Source organism: Hyla sarda, chromosome 2 (genome assembly GCF_029499605.1).
Source record: "Hyla sarda isolate aHylSar1 chromosome 2, aHylSar1.hap1, whole genome shotgun sequence".
NCBI lineage: Eukaryota > Metazoa > Chordata > Amphibia > Anura > Hylidae > Hyla > Hyla sarda.
In genome coordinates this window covers 486512314-486538430 of record NC_079190.1, presented here as the reverse complement: position 1 = coordinate 486538430, position 26117 = coordinate 486512314, and the positions used below count along the sequence as shown (strand labels likewise).

Genomic DNA, 26117 nt, shown 5'->3' with positions numbered 1-26117 from the left:
ATGGAGGAACTGTGTGATGTCATCATGTCCGTATAGAGGAACTGCGTGATGTCGTCATGTCCGTATGGAGGAACTGTGTGATGTCGTCATGTTCGTATGGGGGAACTGTGTGATGTCATCGTGTCCGTATAGAGGAACTGTGTGATGTCGTCGTGTTCATATGGAGGAACTGTGTGATGTCGTCATGTCCGTATGGAGGAACTGTGTGATGTCATCATGTCCGTATGGAGGGACTGTGTGATGTCGTCGTGTTCGTATGGCGGGACTGTGTGATGTCGTGATGTCATCATGTCCGTATGGAGGAACTGTGTGATGTCGTCATGTCCGTATGGAGGAACTGTGTGATGTCATCATGTCCATATGGAGGGACTGTGTGATGTCATCATGTCCATATGGAGGAACTGTGTGATGTCATCATGTCCATATGGAGGGACTGTGTGATGTCGTCGTGTTCATATGGAGGAACTGTGTGATGTCATCATGTCCATATGGAGGAACTGTGTGATGTCATCATGTCCATATGGAGGAACTGTGTGATGTCATCATGTCCATATGGAGGAGCTGTGTGATGTCATCATGTCCGTATGGAGGAACTGTGTGATGTCATCATGTCCATATGGAGGAACTGTGTGATGTCATCGTGTCCATATAGAGGAACTGCGTGATGTCGTCATGTCCATATAGAGGAACTGCTTGATGTCGTCATGTCCGTATGGAGGAACTGCGTGATGTCGTCATGTTCATATGGGGGAACTGTGTGATGTCATCGTGTCCGTATAGAGGAACTGCGTGATGTCGTCATGTCCGGATGGAGGAACTGTGTGATGTCGTCGTGTTCATATGGAGGAACTGTGTGATGTCGTCATGTCTATATGGAGGAACTGTGTGATGTCGTCATGTCTATATGGAGGAACTGTGTGATGTCGTCATGTCCGTATGGAGGAACTGTGTGATGTCGTCATGTCCGTATGGAGGAACTGTGTGATGTCATCATGTCCGTATGGAGGAACTGTGTGATGTCATCATGTCCGTATGGAGGAACTGTGTGATGTCATCATGTCCGTATGGAGGAACTGTGTGATGTCATCATGTCCGTATGGAGGAACTGTGTGATGTCATCATGTCCATATGGAGGAACTGTGTGATGTCGTCATGTCCATATGGAGGAACTGTGTGATGTCATTGTGTCCATATGGAGGAACTGTGTGATGTCATCATGTCCATATGGAGGAATTGTGTGATGTCATCATGTCCATATGGAGGAACTGTGTGATGTCGTCATGTCCATATGGAACAAAATCTGAGGAATGTGTCCAACACCTTGTAGAAACCCTTCACCAGCAAGGTGTACCTAATAAAGTGGCCATTGAGTGTAAATTTCCAACCAAAGAAGAATTTGTGTACAGCGCAAAAGAAATAGTAATAGTAGAATATTTAAGTGCATTCAAAGAATGTTGTCTTGTTGCTCTTAACAACAGAGTCTTTGACGTTTTTCTGCTTCTCTTGGCAGGAAAGATTCTCAATGTCCATCCATCGCTGCTTCCATCATTTAAAGGGGCACACGCACATAAGCTGGTTCTGCAGGCTGGAGTCAGGCTCACTGGCTGTACTGTGCACTTTGTGGCTGTAAGTATATGGAAAGTCTTACATCTGGTAGTTTTTATTGGAAATTGTGGAATTTACCTGATAACCCCCCTTTCTAAAGGGAAGCGCATTTTTTTTTCAAAAACTTAACTTCCTAAGTTTCTGGCAATATAAAGATCCCCCATTGTCTTCTTGCAGTTACTGGGTTCAGATTCCTGGCAGCGGCTGTCATGACCTCCCAGGAATCTTTCGCCTATACTGACCAGTTTTAGTAAATAGCTAAACTACAATTCTTCTGCATACTTTATTGCAATGCACCATGTGGTGTTTGATCACTGCACCTCATTGTCTAATCATGCTGCTAGGGCTGGAGGTCACCCATTTGAACCTATTAGACCAGTGTTTCCCAAACAGGGTGCCTCCAGCTGTTGCAAAACCATAACTCCCAGCATGCCCAGAGAGGGCATGCTGGGAGTTGTAGTTTAGCAACAGCTGGAGGCAAACTTGTTGGGAAACACTGCATTAGACTCACAGGTGGGTTGAGGTCATTTCCCATTATGAGCAGTTTTGATGCATTTTCTTATTGAAAGTCTAAAGGCCGTGTTCACACATTACATTTTACTGCAGTTTTCGCACATTTTACTGCATTCTGACTTTCTGTTGGTAATTTTCCAATAACAAAGTAAAAATTAGACACACTAACAGTGATAGCAGCAGCAGTATACAGATCTGGGTGGGGAGGTGTATAACTACTGTATATCCTAATCCCATAAAGATAGCAACAGCAGTATACAGATCTGGGTGGGGAGGTGTATAACTACTGTATATCCTAATCCCATAAAGATAGCAACAGCAGTATACAGATCTGGGTGGGGAGGTGTATAACTACTGTATATCCTAATCCCATAAAGATAGCAACAGCAGTATACAGATCTGGGTGGGGAGGTGACACTGACTACTGTATATCCTAATTCCATAAAGGTAGCAGCAGCAGTATAAAGATGTGGGTGATGAGGTGTATAATTACTGTATATCCTAATCCCATAATGATAGCAGCAGCAGCAGCAGCAGTATACAGATCAGGAGGGGAGGGGTCTGTGAGCTTCTAGGAGGAAATCTGATAGATGTCATCCTGTAGTTCATAAGAAGTCAGCAAGTCAGCTGACCCAGGACTTTACTTCCTTTTGACACATTAAACACTGTTTTTCTGTGAGTCAAACTGGTGATTACATGACCCAGTTACAGTAATGAAACTCGTAGATGCAGCTGTGCTGGAATAAAGCAAATGGCGCTGTACGACTAGTGATGGCGAGTGTGCATAATATGGGGGTGCTTGTTTAATATAGGAATGGTACGAAATCTGAGAACTGATGCTGTAGAATAAAAAAAAAAAAATTTAAAACGTTGATTTTTTTCTTCTTAAACTTTTGTAGAGTTCAGAAATGATGATTTTTATTGCTCCTATGTTTGTTGTAGGAGGAGGTTGATGCCGGAGCGATTGTCTATCAGGAGTCTGTACCTGTGGAGCTGGGCGATACTGTGGACACCTTATCTGAAAGGGTGAAGATGGCCGAACATCGAGCCTTTCCTGCAGCCTTACAGCTTGTGGCAAGTGGAGCGGCAAAGCTGTGTGAAGATGGGAAGATCTGCTGGAAGAAGAGCCCGCTGTCATAATACTGAGCCCCAGATACCTGGCATAGACATAGCTTTAATATACTGCTGGATACTGCAGCCATGACCGGTGGGTAGTTTACTGCACACTGATATACGTAAAACTCAATAATAAGACTATATGCAGTAAGCTTCCTCTGGGACCCTCATCAGTCACAAAAACAGGGGTCCCCATGGTCCCTGCTGCTTCATTCAAACTCTCTAGGACAGTGGTCTCAAACTGTGGCCCTCCAGATGTTGCAAAACTTCAACTCCCAGCATGCCCGGACAGCCGTTGGCTGTCCGGGCATGCTGGGAGTTGAAGTTTTGCAACATCTGGAGGGCCACAGTTTGAGACCACTTCTCTAGGCCTGGGCAAAATTAAACCTAAAAGGGGCCTCTTACTGCTGGATCTTCCCCCTCCCCTGTACTGTCTGGAGCCTGAGACAGTTTGGCAGTATTGGGCCCCAAAATTTCTGATGGTGATCCCGTCTGCAGTTCTATAGACTTTGAATGGAGCAGCGTTGCACGTCACCGCTCCATTTATCCAGGTTTAAAAATACAGAGCTGATTATTTTATTTTTATTTTTTTGCCAGAAAACAGCACCACCCCTTTCCTCATGTTGTGTGTGGTATTGCAGCTCAGTTCCAATGAAGTGAATGGAACCAAGTTGTAATACCACACACAACCTGAGGACAGGGGTGGCGTTGTTTTTGGAAGAAATTAGCATGTATTTTTTGTTTTTTTTTGTATTTCTGGATTGACCCCTTTAAACATGGGTACTTTGGACCCCTTGTTCCTTACTAGGGCGGTCCCAAAAGTCAGACCCCCACTGATCGGACACTTAGCACCTATCCTGTGGATAGATAACTTGTCATTGTGGTAAAACCCTTTTATGTCTATGCGTAACCGTTTATTTTCTCCACTGCATTCCAGGCGTCGTAAGCTTTTGTTCTTTATTTTGTCTTTTTCTATTTTGACTTTTTTTTTTTTTTTTTTCCCAGTACATTTTTAGTTACTGAAGCAGTTTATATTTTTTTCCTCTAGATATAGGTCTCGTTTGTTTAGTACATTTACTTTAGTGTTTTATTTCAATTTTTTGACAAATACAGGAAAAAAAACAATACACCAAAAATATACAATACAATTGCTTGTAATAAAGACACTTCTAAAGGCTGCGAGAACGGTTGTGATCATGCCAATGCCAAATGTGTGAAGAATAATCAATATTTTGGAACTAATAAAGTTTTATTTATTGTAACCAAATTTTTTTTTTATTAACTATAATATCAGCATATATCCATAATATAAATAAATATATAAATATACATATATATATATTATAATCCGCATATATCTATAAACAAGGACATTGGGGGAGATTTATCAAAATCTGTACAAAGGAAAAGTTGCCCATTGCAACCAATCAGATCGCTTCTTTCATTTTGCAGAGGCCTTGTTAAAAATGAAAGTAATCTGATTGGTTGCTATGGGCAACTGGGCAACATTTCCTCTGGACAGGTTTTGATAAATCTCCCCCATTATCCTGTGTATGAACAGGTCATACCCACAATGCATTTGGAATGTCTTCAGACCCGTATAGACTTGCATGGGACACCCGTATCCTGATTTACTGCAGTCTCAGGCTGTAAAATTACTGGAAAATGTAAACAGATATCCTTCCGCCAGGGTGCGATCACAGTAGTGCTTTAAGATAAATGAGATTTTCTGCAATCCTATGACAAAGCCCAGATAGTTATGTAATGTTAACTTGTCACAATCTCTTATCCTGCTGTACTGCCTCATGTACAGGCTTGAGATCATGTTGCTGCTTCTGCTGTAAATCTAAGGAATAATCTGATTAGGGCTCAGTTCACACTTGCGTCGGCGCTCCTTTTAAGGAGACAAACAGCTGAGCTACAGGGACATTTTTCAGGTCCCGTTGACTTCTAATGGGGGTCTGTTGGTTTTTCGTCTGGTGTCCACTGTTTTGATGGAGTAGTAACATTAGCGAAACCTATAAAAAGGGAGCTCCAAAGCAGACGTGAACTAGCTTTTATAGTGCATGGCCTCACCGCCAATCCTGCATTGTGTTTTCCAAACAGTGTGTCTCCAGCTGTTGCAAAACTACATCTCCCAGGATGCCCGGACAGCCTTTGGCTGTCCGGGCATGCTGGGAGTTGTATTTTTGCAACAGCTGGAGGCACACTGTTTGGAAAGCACACTTATTGGTTGCTATGGATATCATATACAGCTTTACAGCTCATACCTCCTTTATACAGTATCCATAGCTACCAGTGTCTTTGCTCAGATCTTCAAGGCCAAATCAATCTGTTGCTATGGGTAACGGCTCCATTTTTTTTTTTTTCTCGCAGCCATTTTGATAAATCTCTGTAAGACAATAAACCGTATCTATGTACAGTCCCCGGATTTCCATGAGATGCAGCCGTCTGATCCTAAGGCGACGCTTCCAGTGGCCACCAGGTGTAGAGCCTTGGCCACTGCCCTCTGCTCGGCTTCTTCCATTTGGTCACACGTGGGGATTTCCGGTTCTTCTACCACAGTCTCCTGCAGGATGATCGGTCCGGGGGAGCCGCCATCCTGTATAGTACAAGGCAGGTCATGTCGATTTTTGGTCAACATTACAAATGCTGCAAAACAGCTTTAGAGGAGTACTCAACTGGTCCCAGAAAGTTATACAGATGGGTAAATTATTTCTATTTAATAATGTAATTTAACCCTTCCAGTACTTATCAGCTGCTGTATGCTCCAGAGGAAGTTGTGTAGCTTTTTCCAGTCTGAGGACGGTGCTCTTTGCTGCTACCTCTGTCCGTGTCAGAACCAGCCTGGAGCAGGAGCAAATCCCCATAGCAAACCTCTCCTGCTCCGGATAGTTCCTCACACGGACAGAGGTGGAAGCAGAGAGCACTGGGGTCAGACTGGAAAGGGTAAGTACTGGAAGGGTTAAGATTATGAAATAGAAGTAATTTGAAAACTTTTTTTCTCGGTCGCTCTTCATTGGGGGACACTTATACTGATGGGTATATGCTCTTGCCGCTAGGAGGCGCTGACACTAGGAAAGTCTGCTCCTCCCTGGCAGGATATACCCGCCCACTGGAAGTGAGGTAATCAGTTTTATCTAGTGTCAGTAGGAGGCAAGACACAGGTTTGGGAGCTCTCCCAGACCTGGTCTTCTATTTAAATTTTTTCTAGTTAGGTTCTTTTTCCTTTGTTATTTTTCTAGGTTGGGCGACAGGAGCATGGCGCTACATGGTTCTCCCCCATGCAACAAGGGGTTGACGGCCCATATTCTTATGCACCGTGCCCCTTTATCGCCAACAGCCAGCGCCTGGGGGTAGTACCTTGGGTCCGGGTCCCCCACTTGGCCCTGCCCGTCTCGCTATGGCAGCCTGGCGTGATGCAGCGCAGCCTTTAGCTGGCTGAAAACTTCAAGGTGAGTATGAGAAGATGTACTACAACCCCCCTTCCCCCTCTCCCTCGCTCATGCGGGGTCCCCTTTCTCTGATGTGCCCAGCTCCTCAGCTGCCATTACACGTGGCTGTGCTGGGCCTGACCCCTCATGGCCTCCGGTGCCATTCTGGAGGGACAGTCCGGTGGACCTGCCTTCCCCCTCCTATTCGGGCCCCAGATGTATGTGGCCAGAACACTGCCCTGGCCGCATTCCCTTCTTATACAGCCGGAGACTCATTACTGCTGCCCCAGTTTCAGTCTCTGGGGCAGCATGTCTCTGGTCCCACGCGGCCGTCGGCTTCCCCAGTGGGGGGACAATAAACCGCTTACTACTTAGTTGCGGCCAGGCGCAGTGTCCTGGCCATTTTCTTTATTAGGCTGACTGGAGACCTACAGCTATGGGCAGTGGGTCTCCGGTCCCACGCGGATGACCGCATTCCTTAGTACAGGCATACCATTCGACTTACTGCTCAGTGTCCTGCCTGCGTTCCCTTATCTGCTGCGGAGACCTTCTGCAGCTGCCTCCCTTGTTAGTTTTCTTGGGACAGTGGGTCTCCATGCAATCATGTATGACTCGGCGTCAGCTGGTCTGGCACCGTCTGTGTTTGGGTCCTGCCTTTGCTCTCTTCCTCCCACGGTGCTATCTCTCTGGAGGGGTGTGTTCTTCCCTTTGTCAGTATCAGTTGCGCTACACTGACTCTATGGTCTTCTGGAGTAACCTTCCCTTTTGTTTCCCCCCCCCCCCCCCCCCCCCCCTGTTCCCGTCCTGACGGGATGTTGCTTCGGTCTGCTTTGACTGCTGGGGTCCATGTCCGGTTAGTCTTCTTGTCTTGGACACTAGCCTAGTGTGCTGTGGCGTGCCCTCTTTTCTAGGTAGGCCCTTCTGGCTCTTTGGGCCTTAGTGATGGTTGAGGTCTCAGGCAGGCAAGCTCTCCTGCCCAGACTTTTCCGTGATCCCATTTGTGTACCGCACTTCTTCTTGTCTCGACATAGAAGTTTGTCGCCTGGAGCATTTCGCAGACTTTTGGTTTCCTTACCCTACAGGTGTGTGTCTTCCAGGCGACTCGGGAACCTCCAATTCCCATGTCGGTCACCCCGGGGTTCTGGGATGCCCCTTTTTGGCAGTTATTCCTCCCGTCTCCCCCTTCAGGGTCCATGTTTTCTTGAGGTGGAGGGCACCTGGATCATGCTACTTGAGCTTATTTAGCCTCCCAGGTGTCTGCGACGGGCCCCTGGGACAGGGGTTTTGGGGCTGCAGCTGTTCAAATGATCGATTTTGGGAACCAGGCCTCTCTAGAGCCGGTCTCAATCTTTCTTTTTTCCAGTGGTTTTCTGGTCTCCATCTCCTGTGTACGCTGCTCTCCCTGGTGTTTTTTCCGCCATGTTACAAAAAATTATCCCAGTAAGTCTCAGGGTTATTAACCAGCAAAATCCAATCCCCTTATGGAGGGTTGCCCCTCCGGGGAAAAATACCCTTAAACTAAAGACCCACCTAAAATATAACTTTCATTGACCTTCCTAAAATTAAATATGACACACCAGCCCTCTGTCTGGTTCTCTGTTCCTTGGAGTTGATTTCCTACCTCCGCCCGGGATGGTTCTGGCCCATCTGGCTTCCTAGCGCGCCCCCCCCCCTTTTCTTGTCTCTCTAAACCTACGGTCCTTATAGAGTCTCTACATAGGACCTTCTCTTCCTTTTGGCGTCCTAGTCAATTTCCATGGACTGTGTTTCTTCCGGGAGCTCAGTTTGTGGGCTTGGGTGTCTCTGTCTGGGATCTCGTCCGTGGGCCTTACGGTCGAGTGGGTTTGGTCTCTGGTCTGTTTCCCTTTCTCTGGTGGCTGTTTTTCCCACCCTAGGGGACTGCTTTGGTATGTCCCATCAGTGTAGGTGTCCCCCCAATGAAGAGCGACCAAGAAAAGATTTTTTTTGTACTCGCCGTATAATTTCTTTTTCATAGTCTTCATTGGGGCACACCGCACCCACCCATTTCTTAATTTTTTTCCAGATATTCTCTTCCGGTTTTTGTATTTTTTATCCGGGATTCCTTCGGACAGGTTTCTTTGTTGGCTTCTCCTACTGCTTTGTGACAAAACTGGTTACCTCACTTCCTGTGAGTGGTTTTATCCTGCCGTGGAGGAGCCGACTTTATTTTCCTAGGGTCAGTGTCTCCTAGTGGCCAGAGCATATACCCATCAGTATATGTGTCCCCCAATGAAGGCTAAGAGTGAGATTCTACGGGGAGTACAAAAATCTCCCCCCCCCCCCCCCCCCTTGGAGTGCCCCTTAAAGTTGCTAGATGTCCACAATTGTTTTGGCTCTGTTCATTGGGGTAAAAAGCTTGGGCAATTCAGCACTGATTTTGTGAAAATTTGCCCTGAAGATAAGCGCCAAAATTAAAAGTCCTATTCATAATGGGATAAGGAACTTCCGACATTTGAACTAAGCTGCAGAATTCCATGGAAATCAGTGGGAGGCTGCTGCAAGTGAATTTTTGCCTAAAATTTCCTTGCAGAAATGCCAAGCGAACTTTCATGTTAAAGGGGTATTCCACTGCCCCAGCATTCGGAACATTTATTTCCGAATGCTGGGTGCGGGCTGCGGGGGTTGTGATGTCACAAGGCCCACACCCAGTGTTTCGGAGTGGAGCACCCCTGTAAAGGGCCTTACAATACATTTAATTATGCTGTATACAAAAAAGTGTCAACTACATTAATGTAATAAAAAAAAGAAAAAATAATGCCTCTTTGGCTGTCCGGGCATGTTGGGAGTTGTAGATTTGGGAACCACTGATGTAATGGGTGTGAGCAGGCCCCATCGTATGTCCCTGAATTCAGCGTTCTGTATACACACATACATACAATATACTTACAAGCATGAAGCACACCGTGTAGCCGCGGACTTTTGCTTCTGGCAATTTGTCCCTCTTCATCGATGGGAAAAGTAATGGATACAGCTTCAGAATCTTCCCTAAACATATCACAAAACGTAACTGGCGCTGATGGCAACGTGTTATACAAGTCACAATGAAAACATGGGCACTAACCAATGGGTCCACTAGATGGCGGCTGTAATACACAGGGGAGGCCTGCCGCCGAGAGAGCGGTCAGCTCCCGTTAAAGAAATACATATTTGGTATTGCTGCAAATATAATGACCCAAACAATAAAGAAAAAAAATATTGCTTATACCGCACAATGCATTGCATGTTTTTTTTTCCTTTTTCACTGACCCCAAAATGGTGCAAAAACACCCCTGAAACTTTTGCCCCAATACAGCGATGTTCATGAAAAAGTAGAAAAAAAACTAGTTTTTTTTTCTCCTCTATAAAACAGGTTTTATTGTGCAAAACTAAAATGGAAAAAAAAAGAAAAAAAATAACTTTACATATTTGCTATTGCTTATTGTTCCGGGACAATGGCAGATTATTTTGTTTATAAAAGTTATTTGATAAATTAGATGTTCTACAAAAATTGCCCTATTTCTCGCCATGTATTTTTATGTCCATTACCATATTCTATTACCTTTCCATTTTATTGGAAATTGTCCTGTGAATATTCGTCCGAACCCAGCAAGACAGATGAGATCAATGGAGAATTCATCTAGCACTCTGCACATCGTGCGCTCAAATTCTGAGTGACACCCAAACATTTTATGATCGATAACCTGGTGTGAACACAAACAACAAAAGATGGAGAGAAGAGGTGAGAAATTCAATTAGGACATGTTCATACGGCGGAATCTTTTGGGTTATCGGAACACAGGATTACGCCAAATTTCAAGCCTCATTGACTTCAATGGAATTTACGCCGCGGAATTCCGCAAAATATAACACTAGCCTTATATTTTTGAGGAATGCAGAAAACAGAATTTTGTCTGCGGCTATTCCGCTGTGGAAATTCTGCTGTCTGAATGGAACTGCAGAATTTTATTGTAATCAATGGGCAGTAAATTTCTGCAAAATTTCCGGCAGAAATTCTGCCATGTGGACACACTGGGGGAGATTTATCAAAGTTGTTTATTTCCCGCATCAATATAGACCAAACTACAGAGGATTAGGCCGGTCTATTGCGCACCTAATTTATCAAAAGTCGCTCGGCTGTTGAAAAATTCGGTATTTAAACCTGCTCCAGCATGGTCTGACATTTCAGAGTACTCTCGGCCAATGTGACTTTTTGCAGAAAAAGCGCTATTGATAAATTTAGCACCAAAGCATTTTTCGTCTAAAATAGACTAGAATGCAATATGTTCTAAAAATCTTCTAGAGCAAAAGTCGCACGTATTTAGAGCAACTTTCTGTGCGACAAATTAAGACGGGAAAAGCCAGTCTAAATCCTTTGATAAATCTCCCCCACTGTTTGCAAACTGCAGTCATTTTTATGGACCCAGATGTTCCATTTTAGTGGAATGTATGAATAAATTTGATTCATACAATGGTGCTTTACTTTTAAATTTTTTTTTGTACACCTCCAAATACCCCATAAAAATGCCAGAAAAACTGCCACAGCTTTTCCCTGCATAGCAGTTTTACTGGCATTTTTGCTGGTGTGTGGAAACATTTGTTGCCTGTGGCGGTTGTTTACAGCCTCCAGGGAACCACTCTGTAGGTCTGATGCAGAGCGCCCGGCCCACTTAGACTAAGGGTACGTTCACACGTACAGGATCCTGCGCAGGATTTGTAACTGCAGATTAGAAGCTGCGCTCAGTCATTAGTTTACATTGAAATCTGCAGCAGAAAATCCTGTGCATCAAATCTGCGTACGTGTGAATGTACCCTAAAAGGTAGTAGGGAGGGATACACAGCATCACTACTTACCTCCTCTGGCCATATAGTATACATAGGTGCATAGCAAACTGCTGTATACTATACAGGAGCCAAGAATCCATCCACTATACTGACGGGACTCCCTGCTCCTAGCGAGGATGAGCTGTGCGGTACAACTCATGCTGGATGGGAGATATACATCATATACCTCTTTTACTGTAAGCACTTGCTGGGCTGAGCATTATCCGCCAGCCCAGCAAGGAAAGAGTTAACCAGTACTGCAGAGCAGTGCTAACTTGTTGGGGGCTATACAGTATACTCAACTATCTATAGATGGATATACTGAATACAGAAGTAGACGTCTACTTGCCTTCCTGTCTGCTGCTGGTTAACGGAGTCCACTTACCTCTCTAGTTAACACTTTACTTGCTGGGTCAGCACATATCACACAGCCCAGCAAGGGGGTAACAGTGAACCAGCAATATATACTCATCGCTGGTTCACTGTAAATTCTTGCTGGACAGTAGATATAGGACATTTATCTACTGCCCAGCATTAGCTGTGCTTGGGGCTGTATAGCTGCGAGTCCCAATGCCAGCAGGGCTATGTTGCACTGAATACTGTATAGCGGAGGAGAAAAGAAGAGATGCTATGCATTCGTACTTACCTCTGGTGCTGAAACTGGCGTGTTTGCTTAAAAAATACCTTAGGCTCAGTATGCTGCAATTCTGCATAACTGCAGCAAACCGCCAAAGTTAGAGGAAAAAACCATGAACCAACAAACACAAAGTAGGTTTGCCATTTTGCATTTCCCTATTCTCCCTGCTAACATTTGACTTCTGGATTTTTCCCACAAAAAACGCTGTGCAGCAGTTTGGGCATTTTTTGGAGCAAAACGCCAGAACAAAAATCCAAGTGGAAATCTACCCTTAAAGGGGGACTGCATGCCCACTCGCTACCTACTAACCCTTCCTCTGAAGAACCCCCCCCCCCCCCAATCCCCATAGTATTTTGTGAGCTGTGCTCCTCTCTGAGGTCCGTGATAGTTTTCCTACCATACGTTCAACATCTTCCCCCGGTAATAATATTTTAGATTCTTCATTTCTGCATACCGGAGGAGCACAGCACCGATCCATGCCGTGCTCCTCTCTGAGGTCCATGACAATGCATGTCACCTTTCTGTCAACTGCCACTCCCCCACCAACCGCCCCCTGGTGAAAGTCTCCACTTCTGTCTGATGATGATGGCGCCACTGACAGCCCCCTGACTGACAGTATGTAACCCCAGTAGTAAGGTGATTACATTAGGAGGTGGTTTGTTACAGTGTATCCCCCCCAGTAGTTAGGCAGGGGGTGTCAAAGGGCAGAGCCAATGGACGGAGTCACTGGGGCGGCAAAATTATCTTTTGCCTAGTGTGGCAGAAATCCTTGCACCAGCCTTGTAGATAGATATAGATATATATAGATATATATATCTAATATATTTCCCCCATACAGTGACCATTCAGTGGTAGATATCATCTGTACACAGGCTCTGCAGACCATATAAGTGATTACATACAGATGCATCAGGTATCATCTTTTCTACTGCAAAGACTTTCCTTTTTATTCTCCTAGACCATCATGATTTCTTTCAGCCACAATTCGTCTCCACGGAATCTGCCAGACATTTAGTAGCCGTAGTAGCAACCCCCTTTAGGTACTAGTAGTAGTAGTCGTCACAGTCCCTTTTAGGTATTATTAATAGAAGTCCCCATTAGGAAGTAGTAGCAGCATCCCCTTTAGGTAGTTGCAGTAGCAGACCCCTTTAGATAGTTGTATTAGTAGCAGACCCCTTTAGAAAGTTGTAGTGGCAACTTCTTTTAGTTAATTGTAGTGGCAGCCCCCTTTAGGTAGGTGTAGTAGCAGCCCATAAGTACTGGAAGGATTAAGAATTTTAAATAGAAGTAATTTACAAATCTGTTTAACTTTCTGGCACCAGTTGATTTTCACTCCGGCCGGCTCATTGAAATTAATTACATACGGGAGTGCGAGGTTTTAGCTTCCCCTGCCGTATGCGCTCTGATATGGGAGAAAACGTGACGTTACCCCGCCTAAAAACTATGAAAAAGCCATCACACACAGGTACAGACACTATATTATGAACTACACTAACTTTACAGCCCCTGTAGCACAGTCAAATAAAAGAATTCCTGGAATACCCCTTTAACGTCCTTCCTCGACACCAACATTACTGACATATTTCCTTTTATTGAATAACTAAACAATAAGACCTACCCGTGTGGGGATCCCAGCTCCAGCGACCTTCTTGAGTTCTTCCCCGGCGCTCATATTGGAGATTATTAGGGACAACCTTGCGCAGCTGCCCAGCTGTATAATAGTGTCCATCATGAGCTTCAGTTTAGGGCCTGAAAAATTGGAGAAATTAAAGAACCCACAAAATCCAACCAAGGTCCAGAATTATTGAAGAGTTTGAAGTAAACCTCCTTCACACAGCCGTATTTGTGAACCATATCATGTAGGTGCATACTATGCCCGTTTTATATTAGGCCCCGTTCACAACACGATGTTGCCAATATACAAAGGAATACCTTAAAGGGGTACTCTGGTGGAATTTTTTTTTTTTATATTAACTGGCTCCAGAAAGTTATACAGATTTGTAAATTACTTCTATAAAAAAAAAAAAAAATCTTAATCTTTCCAGTACTTATCAGCTGCTGTATGCTTCAGAGGAAGTTGTCTAGTTTGTTTCTGTCTGACCACAGTGCTCTCTGCTGACACCTCTGTCAGTGTCTGGAACTGTCAAGGGTAGGAGCAAATCCCCATAGCAAATCTCTCCATCTCTGGGCAGTTCCTGATATGGACAGAGGTGTCAGCAGAGAGCACTGTGGTCAGACTGGAACAAAAATTGTCAACTTCCTGTGGAGTATACGGCAACTGATAAGTACTGGAAGGATTAAGACTCTTTAATAGAAGTAATTTATAAATCTGTTGATTATAAAATGTTTTTTTTTCAACTGGAGTACTCCTTTAAATAGCAGAAGCAGCAACAAATCTGTCAGGACTGAGGATTGATAGATTTTACTTATACTGACACATTGTAACAAATTCAAGTTTCCATTTCCTAATTGTAAGACTATCTTAAAAATGGAAAAATGGTAAACCATTGGGTTGTCCAAAAGGGTTGGCCAATTTATTCTAAATTTTCTTTGTATGCTCTGTTGGTTGCCTCTATCACAGGTTCCACTCCAAATACCAGGCAAAATATGGACACCATGATGGAAACCTGATGGGTCCCCTTAAAGCAAATGGGGCCCATTGGGTGCCCTTCGTGTCCACCCTGCAGCCAACCCAGAGGCTCAATTTTTTTCGCTTTTCTGCTCCAATAACGGAGCGGAAAACCCCCAAAACCATTCAGATGTGAACCCAACCTGCTTGTTAGTGTGATAAGTAAAAAAAAATACATAAAACTTAACAGTTTAATCCCCATCGTACCCAATGCTGCTGCTCCAGTCCTACCTGCCTTGCTTTGTTTACCTGGCTAATGTTCCCATATACCTATGTGAAAGCTGCAACCAATCACTGACCTAGGTGGTCTCTTGCTATATACTGCTGAGACCGCTGATTGGCTGCAAAAGTGATGTAAACAACATTTAAGTTTGGCTTCTTTTTTAATATTTTCCTAATAACAGGCGTTAAACTATTTCTTTAAATAATTTGGACAACCCCTTTCAAGGGGTACTCCACTTGCCAGCGTTTGGAAGTAAATGTTCCGAACGATGTTTTTGCTCTGCAGGGGTTGGCCAAGCCCCTCGTGACATCACGGCCACACCCCCTCAATGCAAGTCTATGGGAGGGGGCGTGGCGGCTGTCACGCCCCCTCCCATAGACTTGAATTGAGGGGGCGTAGCCATGATGTCACGAGGGGCGTGGCCGGCCCCGCAGAGCGAAAACAGCATTCGGAACATTTACTTCCGAATGCTGGCCAGTGGAGTACCCCTTTAAGCTCTACATGGCCAACCTGTCCCGCGCTGTGTACCTGCAGTGGATATTAACACGGCCACTTTTGAGACCTTTGCAGGTGCTCTGTACAGGATTACGGTTTTCATTAGCTGGATATTGTTCAGTTTTAGAGCTTCCAATAAATGTCTCACTTGGACACGTGGAGAATCTAAAAACAAAAAATATTTTTTTTTTTATGATCGTGCAAAAAGTTATTGAGGAAGATAAAAACTAAGGCCCCTTTTCGGGAGCTTCTGGACACCACAACACTACTATCCACCTGTATTGACATAGGATGATTTATTTCCCCCCTTGTTTGCTAACATTGCAGCACTATGGGTGACCACTTCCCTGTGCAGACCCTCCTGACCCATTATTAATTATGGATAATAAAGGACAAAGACGGAAACGTGTTGACTTTTGTGTTGTTGGGGTGGGTTTATGTATCGTGAGGTAATAGCATGGAAAATGAGAAAATCAAATGAAGATTTTATATAAAGGTGTCCATTCACTTTAGATGAAAACTGGCTTAACCTGACCGGATTGACCAGCCATCTAATGTGGATGTGCCCACCTGACCCTTTCCTGGCATCTGCCTTTAATGGTCAGACATGTTGGATCTGACATGGCCAATCCTTTTCCATAGAAAGAGGAGTCTGGTTACAGCTTTATCAACTCTTCCCATTCAGAAGACATGCACACGTATGTGGGGACCGGGAGGGATTGCTGTCCACCAAACAAGTGTTTTGCCAACAGCTATATGCGATGTATGGCCAGCTTTAGTTTTCTTCATGTGTGGTGAGGGTTTAATGAGGGCAGATGTTGTTACCCTAGGGGCAGATGGCATTAACCCTTTGTGTTCGTGACGCCAGGGAGTGGTTTTACCTCAACACCACCCGAAGGAATACTGCTGGATCCTGGGCCAGGCACGGGGCACAAATAATGATTCCGACGCCAAGTTACGGAACAACGGCAGCTTTACTGAGTCAGACAGGTGTAACAGTCTATACAGCTTTGCTAGGCCCAAGGAGGTGACCAGTGACTTCAGAGACCACAGGGCGTGCTGAGAATTATAGTGGACTTGGACAATTTGATGCAGGGCCACGCTGACTTGACAGACTTGACGTGGACTGAGACTGACTACACCCTGTTTGTAGCTTACCAGGTTTTGACTTTCACCTGTGGGGTAGAAGACTTGTTGAGTCCTGGCTGCGTGGTAGACTTTGGGCCTTCCTAGGACACCAGACACTCTCAGGACTTGACCTCACTGTAGCTCAGCAAAGACTCAAGAAGCAGAGCTCCATGAGAGCAAACTAGTCCCTTCCATGGCTTACACGGGGGAGACTAGGAGGGGTCCCATAGGTCACCCTGTAGGTCCCATGGTCACTGGTACCTTCCCTGGTTACAATCACATAACAGCTCTTAAAGGTATAACACATTATGGCCCATATTTATCAAACTGTGTGAGAGAAAAACTGGAGTGATTTTTCCAACAGCAACCAATCACAGCTCAGCTAACAAGTTCTGGTAAAGTGAAAGCTGAACTGTGATTGGTTGCTGTGGGAAAATCACTCCACTTTTACTCTCACATAGTTTGATATATCTGGGTGTATATATGCAATACACTATACAGTACAACACAAGCACTTAGGAACATACATAGGGTACAGGTGCAGGGGGGGCCCAGGGGTCACTGTATGGAGGCTGCCTGACAGGGCAGCAAGGGTACAGGGGTGCAACTCCTGTACTGGCCCAACACACATGTATCTTTTTTCTTTAATTTGGAGAGTTATGTTGAGAGTAGAGCCCTAATTTGGGACCTCCTCTTCCCCCTCCCTCTGACCAATTTGCTGTTCCTTACCTGCCCTGTGTCCTCCGGTGGGCTCCCGTAGGCTCAGGTGCAGGGTCATGGCGGGTCACACGTCCTCTGTGCGGCACTGATGAGTGAATTTTTCCTGCACCACTGCACAACGTCAGGGGTGTCACTCGTCAGTGCAGCGCAGAGGACATGGGACCCTCCAAGACCCTGCACCTGAGCCTTTGGGAGTCCACCGGAGGACACTGGGCAGGTAAGGAACAGCAAATGGATCACAGGGTTGGGAAAGGGGGGGGGGGGGATTAAAATGGCATAGGAGGGATGTGGGGACACTTTAGTTTGAGTGAGCGGGATTGACACACATATAGCGGGAGTGGGCATAATTGGACACGTTGCAGGAGTGGAACATACACCTTGCAGGAGTGGGAGGTAATGGTCAAAAATGCAGCTGGAGCAGGATTAAAGAAAACAGTCCTGTGCGGGACTCTAGTTGATAGTATTCCCCAATGTATATATGTGGTGAGGATGTCATGAGGGCAAATGGAATTACCCTAAGGGCAGATGGCGTTAACCCCCTTGCGTTTGTGACGCCAGGGTGTGGGTTAACCTCTACACCACACGAAGGTATACCACTGGATCCTGGGCTAGGCACATGGGCAAATAATGACAATGACTCCGACTCCACGTTACAGAACAACGGCAGCTTTACTGGGTTAGACAGATGTAACAGTCTTAACAGTTTAGCCAGGCCCTAGTACTATTTATGGAACATAGATAAAGGGGTCCCAGGGGTCACTGAATGGAGACTGCATGACAGGCAGCAAGGGTAAAGGGGTGCAACTCCTGTACTGGGCCAGCACATATACGTCCTTAACAGAGGCTTCAGCATATTCCATTGTATATACAGGACATCTGCATAACTGCATAGGTAATAGCATCAGGTTACTCTTTCCTATACAGTAAAACTTTTGGAATAGGCTGGATGAATAATGTGAACAGAGCCTTATTTTGGACAACTTAAGACTCAGATCAGCGGAAAGGACTAACACCATTCAGTGAGGTAAAAGGAAAATAGCAGAGGGCTAACTCAAGCATAATGGACGAGCATTGTAAAAGTAGTGAAAAGAGGAGAAAACCCAACCTGTATGATGCTGAAATATTGAACCAATCATCCAAGCCTCCTCCACATGCTGGATCTCAGCCAGGATCTTCTGGGCCGCGTTCTTCCGAGCTATCAGCACAGCTCCTACACCAAGGCTGAAGTTATAGACCAGTTCTTGCTCAGAAAGTTCTCCTTCATTGTACAACCAGGAGAAAATAGCTGGGACCTTCCAACAGAGAGCGTCTGGGATTCCACATGTAGGAGGTCAGAAGATTAGGACATGGTTAACGGCAAATGGCTCCAAACTTCAGTAATAGAGCATTAAACAAGAATAAGTATTGATATTTATACATTTTAGATGTTTCTCTCTTTAAAGTGGTACTCCGCCGAAAAATATATATTTTTTAATCAACTGATGCCAGAAAGTTTAACAGATTTGTAAATTACTTCTATTTAAAAATCTTAATCCTTCCAGTATTTATCAGCTGCTGTATGTTCCAGAGGAAGTTCTTTTTCTTTTTGAACTTCCTTTCTGACTGACCACAGTGCTCTCTGCTGGCACCTCTGTCCAGAGCAGGATAGGATAGGTTTGCTCTGGGGATTTGCTCCTTCTCTGGACAGTTCCTAAAATGGACAGAGGTGTCAGCAGAGAGCACTGTGGTCAGACAGAAAGGAAATTCAAAAAGAAAAGAACTACCTGTGGAGCATACAGCAGCTGATAAGTACTGGAAGGGTTCAGATTTTTAAATAGAAGTCATTTACAAATCTAGTAGGAGATGAGCGCGTTCAGTTCACCTGATTCAACACGTACACGGCCAGCCTCTTGTTGAAAGGCAGAAGTCAAGGAAAGGTGGAGCCAGCACTGACTGAGTAAGAAATACTTCTTTATTGTAATCCACGTTAAAAATCCATGGAAGGCAAGGACAAAATGAGCACAAGGACAAAAGTGCAACAATGCATAGTTGGAACGCCTCAGAACGCCAATGCGTTTCAGGCCAGTTTAACTTTCTGGCACCAGTTGATTTAAAAAGATATATATTTCAGCAGAGTACCCCTTTAATCCCTTAAGGACATGCACCGTAAATGTATGGCGCTGCATAGCATCACTTAACGCAGTAAAAAATTTCTGCTTTTTTGTCACAAAAAAAATGTCATAAAAAGCGATCAAAAAGTAAAATATACACAAACATGATACCAAAACGAACTACAGATCATGGTGCAAAAAATGAGCCCGCACACGTACCTGAATATGGAAAAATAAGAACGTTAGAGATGGTCAAAATAATGTTGTAATGTTTACAATTTTAAACATACTGATTCTGTAAAAAAAAAAGTTTGAGATTTTTTAAAAGCAGTACCATAATAGAAATGTATGTAACCATGGGTATCATTTTAATCGTATTGACCCAGAGAAAAAAGAAAACATGTCATTTTTACCGTAAAGTGTACAGTGCAAAAACGAAACCCCCCAAATTTGCTGAATTATGATTTTTGTTTAAATTTCCTTACACAAGAAAATTATTTTTTGGGTTTACCACATACATTTTAGGGTAAAATGAGTGATGTCAATACAAAGTACAACTGGTCACACAAAAAACAAGCCCTTATATGGGTCTGGGAATGGAAATATAAAATATGAATTTTAGAAGGCGAGGAGGAAAAAACAAAAACGCAAAAATAAAATTGGCCTGGTCCTTAAGGGGTTAAGGGTCTATTCATACAGCAGAATTTCTTCTTTCAGAATTTCTCCTCAAATTATAGCCCATAGACTAAGCCCATAGACAATGGGCTTTAATTTGAGGAGGAATTCTGTAAGCGGAAATTCTACTGTGTGAATAGACCCTAAAAGGGTTCTCCACGATGGGCCGCACCTCTTTGTTAGAGGAATCCCTAGATGATAAGAAAACACATGTTGTCCTTCAGCTTGAAACTCAACTGCATAAGGACCTAGCAATTCCCCTAAAGCGCGTCCACTGGGGAAAATAAGGATTACATAGTACCCACTGACTCATATACAGATGTGCTTGGTCCTCCCGCGAAATATTTTCCTCTTTGGCTAATTCATGGAGCTTTAGAACTGGACATAAGGAAAAGGACTGCCCTCTATTAACCTAGAATTTCCTGAATTCCCTACTACAGAACTTATCACAGAAAACTGAATGCAACAGAAATACCGAATAGGAATCAATTAGGTCACAGCTGAAAATAGAGTTTTGCTATGGGCGCCATATTTGCACCAAGTCCAGGTTAGTGATTAGATGACGGTGCAGGCTACCGCTATTAATGGGATATCTGTCTAGTTTTACCCAATACAGTCAGTGTACCTTACCTATGATGATCCCCATGTGCTCAGGTAAGTAGTGGAGGATACTTCCCACCAGTCCACCCTCAGAAATGGCTAAACAGCTGCTGATGTTACCGGATTGAAGAGCATGTAGAACTGGGAGGCTGAATACCATGGAGTTTATTATCAATTCACCTATGAGGAGACATAAATGGACTATATATATATATATATATATATATATATATATATATTGTGTGTGTGTGCTTCTCTGTGGCCAGTATGGTAACATTTTCCCCTTCGTCCTCAGGCCGCACAGATGGGTAATACTGTTCCCCTAACTCCATCCCGGACCGCTTACCTATAATACTAATAACAATAATTTAGTTAACCAATTGCCGTAGCCACCATTAATAGTCACATCGCAGAACAATCCTTGTGTTTTTTATTGTCCTTTAACTTGCCCAGGCAGGTGGTGACCCAGCGCCATTCCCACTGATACTAAACCAAAATAGTCCCTGTGCATTTTTTTTAGAAGGAGGCAATTTTGGAATATGTACCCCAAATTGTGACTCCATCCCCCACCGGCAATCCTGATGTATACTGCAAGGAATGATTTTCAATGAGGTCATTTAGAAGAGAAAGGTTGTTGCTGCTGTAGGATCCTGGTGACCGTATTCCTATGACCAGGTCACCCGCTCTCATCTGATCAGGACGTGGTAACCTGCGATCCCTCTCGACTACGCCCAGTGCAAATCCAGACAGGTTGTAGTTCCCTTTATTGTATAGGCTGGGAGGCTGAGTACATTCTTGGTCTGATGGGAAAAAATGGGAAAAAGCAAAAAAATCTACATATAGTATAGAATCAGTATGCCGGTGTGGCCACGATGAAAGCTGCTGCATACTCAGCGTTATAATATATATTGTGTTATAGTGTTATATAGCTTTAAGAGATGTTGTCATGTGATTGTAACCAGGGAAGGTACCAGTGACCATGTGACCTACAGGGTGACCTATGTGCTCCCTCCTAGTCTCCCCCATATAAGCCCTGGGTGGAGCTAGTTCACTCTCTTCGAGCTCTGCTCTCTTACTGCTTAGCTGAGTTGCAGTGAGTTCAAGTCCTGTAAGAGTGTGTGGAGTCCAGAGGAGGCCTAATGTCTACCACACAGCCACGGATCCACAAGTCCACTACCCCCCAGGACCAAGTCAAAACCTGGTAAGCTACAAAAGGAGTGAAGTCTGTTATAGTCAGTCCAAGTCAAGTCTGTCTCAAGTCAACGTGGCCCTGCATCAAATTGTCCAAGTCTACTATAAGTCCCAGCAAGCCCTGTGGTCTCTGAAGTCACTGGTCACCTCCGTGGACCTAGCCAAGCTGTATAGACTGTTACATCTGTCTGACTCACTAAAGCTGCCGTTGTTCCGTAACTTGGCGTCGGAGTCATTATTTGCCCCCGTGCCTAGCCCAGGATCCCGCGGCCTACCTTTGGGTGGTGAAGCAGTTAAACTATGCCCCGGGGTCACGAACATAAGGGGTTAATGCCATCTGCCCCTAGGGTAATTCCATCTGCCCTGCATCACACCCTCACCACACACACATACATATATATTGGGCATGTTTACAGCTCCTGCTGATCTTGGCACCCAGAATGAATATTGCCAATTAGGGTGATTCCACAAGCACCCAAATGTTTTAATGCAGACCTGTCATATGGAGCATCAATAGTATGCGTTACATGCAGATGTTGTTGCAGATTCACTATAGATCTCACCCCATACACAATAAGTGTAGGGTCACACAGGAGCGTATTTGACACAGCGAATGTGCTTCCTGCAGTCACAGAGTGATGGCAGAGTGAGCTCCCTGCTGCTGCCATAGCTCTGCGTTTCTGCTCGTAGCTGCGGATTTCAAATACATCAAATACTCTGCGAATGCGCTCCGTGTGACCCTGCCCTGAGTGGTAAGATCAATCGCAAATGCAAAACATAGTGAATGTTTGTAGCTACAAATCAGTGGGTAAATTTTGCAGCAGTTCTGACCCATGTGGATTCACCCAAAGGAGGATAAGTTGTTTTTCTCCAGGCCACATCACGACAACAGCAACAACAAAGACATTCACCATTCTTTTAGTTACTGAAGTGCTTGGCCTTGGTCTGCCCCTGCCGGAACATGGGGCGGATCCAAAGTCTAGTCTCGGGAGGGGCACTATCAGAGTATCGTGTTGTGGTCGACACGCCCCCTCCCATAGACTTGCAATTGAGGGGGGCATGGCGTGATTTCACAAGGCGCGTGTCTGTGACATCACAACCGCCTTAGCCCGCACCCAGAGTTCAGAACAATATGTTCCGAACATTGGGGCAGTTGGGTACCACTTTAAGTACGCAGCACAGTTCCCCCTCCACACTAGGTAGGCAGCATAGTTCCCCCCACACTAGGTAGGCAGCATAGTTCCCCCCTCACTAGGTAGGCAGCATAGTTCCCCCCAAACTAGGTAGGCAGCATAGTTCCCCCTACACTAGGTAGGCAGCATCGTTCCCCCACACTAGGTAGGCAGCATAGTTCCCCAACACTAGGTAGGCAGCATAGCCCCCCCCCCACACTAGGTAGGCAGCATAGTTCCCCTCCCACACACACACACTAGGTATGCAGCATAGTTCCCCCCACACTAGGTAGGCAGCATAGTTCCCCCCACACTAGGTAGGCAGCATAGTTCCCCCCCACATTAGGTTGTCAGCATAGTTCCCCCCGCCATTAGGTTGGCAGTATAGTTCCCCCCCACATCAGGTTGTCAGCATAGTTCCCCCACATTAGGTTGGCAGTATAGTTTCCCCCACATTAGGTTGGCAGTATAGTTTCCCCCCCCCCCCCACATTAGGTTGGCAGTATAGTTCCCCCCCCCACATTAGGTTGGCAGTATAGTCCCCCACATTAGGTTGGCAGTATAGTTCCCCCACATTAGGTTGTAGTTCCCCCACATTAGGTTGGGAGTATAGTTCCCCCACATTAGGTTGTAGTTTCCCCACAGGACTCTCAGAACAAGAAGGTCAATTCTATATTTACCTAGTAATGTGGCCCCAGTAATACTGCACCCCAGTGCCAGTCCTTCCTTTATAGCTTCAGTCACATCTTCTGATAGTTGTCCACAAGAACATTGCGGCATGAAAAATACAGTCTGAGCTCCTTGTGCCAAAAGGTCATTTATACATGTGGATGCCAGACTTTGGGCTGCTGATCTGTGCAAATGGCAAGACAGGGCAACCTAGAACACAGCAAGAACAGGCAGCCGGTAATACAATTCATTAGGCTGGTGACCCGCCCTAGCCTAGACCTGCTCATGTAACTTCGGGTTGGTTAATAATGCGTCAGACCAGGCTATCCTCTTGAAACACACCAGGCTGGACTACAGCCACTTAGAGTTTAGACTGGACTAAAATAATCTATTGGTGAACTCAGTGGTCCCCAACCCAGTCCTCAAGGCCACCAACATTCTGGGTTTTTAAAGTTAATCCATTGAAATATATGGTGGCCCAGTACAGGAGTTGCACCCCTGTACTCTTGCTGCCTGTCAGGCAGCCTCCATAAAGTGACCCCTTGACCCCCACCGCACCTGTACCCTATGTATGTTCCTAAGTACCTGTGTTGTATAGTGTATTGAATATAAAATGTGTGATGCCTTTAAGAGATGTTGTCATGTGATTGTAACCCAGGAAGGTACCAGTCACCATGTGACCTACAGGGTGATCTATGGGACCCCTCCTGAGTCTCCCCCATAAATGCCCTGGGTGGAGCTTAATCAGTCTCTTTAGTGCTGAGTTGCAGTGAGGTCAAGTCTGGAGAGAGTGTCTGGTGTCCTAAAGAGACCTACCACACAGCCACGGATCCCCACAGGTCAAGTCAAAGCCTGGTAAGCTACAGAAGGGGTGAAGTCAGTAATAGTCTGCCATAGTCAAGTCAGTCCAAGTCAATCTGTCTTCAGTCACCGTGGCTCTGCAGCAAATTGTCCCAGTCCACCATAAGTCCCAGCAAGCCCTGTGGTATCTGAAGTCGCTGGTCATTTCCGTGGACTTAGCCAAGCTGGATAGACTGTTACATCTGTCTGACTCAGTAAAGCTGCCGTTGTTCCGTAACTTGGCGTTGGAGTGATTATTTGCCCCTGAGCGTAGCCCAGGATCCAACGGCCTACCTTCGGGTGGTCAATCAGTTAAACCATGCCCTGGCGTCACATACACAAGGGGTTAATGCCATTTGCCCCTAGGGTAATTCCATCTGCCCTGCATCATACCCTCACCACAAATAGAACAGGGAAAAATTAAAATCCTGGAAAAATGGTGGGCCTTGAGGACTGGGATGGGGACCACTGGTTTAAATCACATTTTAATGTTAAACATATTTTAAAAAATATTTGGTGATGTTTTTCCTGATTTTCCATTCTACTATCTATATTTTAAAGTAATCTGGAAATCCTGTTATTTCCATTCTGGCCACTAGGTCTAAAACTAAGCTGAGACTTCCTGTTCTGTACAGATGATTTCCCAGCAGTCTCCTCTTTTAATCAAGAAACTTTAACTTGTAAGTGAGACATTTTTCAAAGTTCCTATTCAAAATTAAATTTCCTGGTATTAAAGTGACAAATGTTCATCAATAGAATATAACCAGGGCACTGACCCTTTGAAAACATTATCAAATTTTTTTTCAAAACCATAGTCATGGTCATATGTGCGGAAAGTTAAAGGGGTACTCTGCCCCTAGACATCTTATCCCCTATCCAATGGATAGGGGATAAGAGGTCAGATCGCGGGGGTCCCGCCACTCGGTGTGGCACCCTTGTCATACTAGTCATCCAGTGCACGGAGCGAAGTTCGCTCTATGCCGGATGACTCGTGATGAGGAGCTGGAGGCCCGTGACATCATGCCCCGCCCCCCTCATGACATCACGGCCCCCTCTCAATGCAAGTCCATGGGAGAGGGCGTAACGGCCACCACACCCCCTCCCATGGACTTGCATTGAGGGGGCTTTGATGTCGCAAGCCTCCAGAGCCACAGTTAGAGTTCTAAATGAACACTGGGTGCTGCACTGGAGATTGCGGGTGGTCCCCTCCACGATCAGACATCTTATCCCCTATCCTTTAGATGTCAAGGGGCGGAGTACCCCTTTAAGGCGACAGCTGTTTCACACTTCAGATTTCTTCTCCCTTTTTATGGTTGTTTAAATGATAAATGTTTCTTCGTCCTCTCACCTTTGCTTTGTCTCCAAGGCTGCTAGATGAGCAGACGAACACTGGATCCTTGAACTGAGCTGAGTTTATTTCAAAGGATCTAACTTTCCTTCCAAGGAATTGATGAACATTTTCCATCACTAAAGATAAAAAATTGGACAGAGAATAGAAAGAACAAGATAAACTACTAAATAACTTATATAATAACACAATATATCATAATAACAATAAC

At 44.9% G+C, this 26117-nt stretch overlaps 2 protein-coding genes across 4 annotated transcripts in view; one reads left to right on the top strand and one right to left on the bottom strand.

Moving 5' to 3' along the window:
* Window positions 1-3486, top strand: part of GART (phosphoribosylglycinamide formyltransferase, phosphoribosylglycinamide synthetase, phosphoribosylaminoimidazole synthetase) — a 40174-nt gene extending 36688 nt beyond the window's left edge. For all 3 annotated transcript variants that reach the window (XM_056559551.1, XM_056559549.1, XM_056559550.1), the window contains exons 21-22: window positions 1511-1626; window positions 3061-3486. In XM_056559551.1, the coding sequence (XP_056415526.1) occupies window positions 1511-1626; window positions 3061-3258 (314 nt within the window). In that variant the 3' untranslated portion in view covers window positions 3259-3486. The remainder of the gene's footprint in view (window positions 1-1510; window positions 1627-3060) is intronic.
* Window positions 3487-3567: 81 nt separating this feature from the next.
* LOC130357128 (trifunctional purine biosynthetic protein adenosine-3-like) overlaps window positions 3568-26117 on the bottom strand; it is a 64602-nt gene continuing 42052 nt past the window's right edge. The window contains exons 13-22 of the mRNA XM_056559544.1: window positions 25907-26025; window positions 23730-23928; window positions 21232-21486; window positions 20717-20866; window positions 18427-18630; window positions 15507-15638; window positions 13745-13875; window positions 10228-10369; window positions 9577-9674; window positions 3568-5836 (exon numbers count right to left, since the gene is read on the bottom strand). Coding sequence (XP_056415519.1) covers window positions 5648-5836; window positions 9577-9674; window positions 10228-10369; window positions 13745-13875; window positions 15507-15638; window positions 18427-18630; window positions 20717-20866; window positions 21232-21486; window positions 23730-23928; window positions 25907-26025 — 1619 coding nt within the window. The 3' untranslated portion in view covers window positions 3568-5647. The remainder of the gene's footprint in view (window positions 5837-9576; window positions 9675-10227; window positions 10370-13744; window positions 13876-15506; window positions 15639-18426; window positions 18631-20716; window positions 20867-21231; window positions 21487-23729; window positions 23929-25906; window positions 26026-26117) is intronic.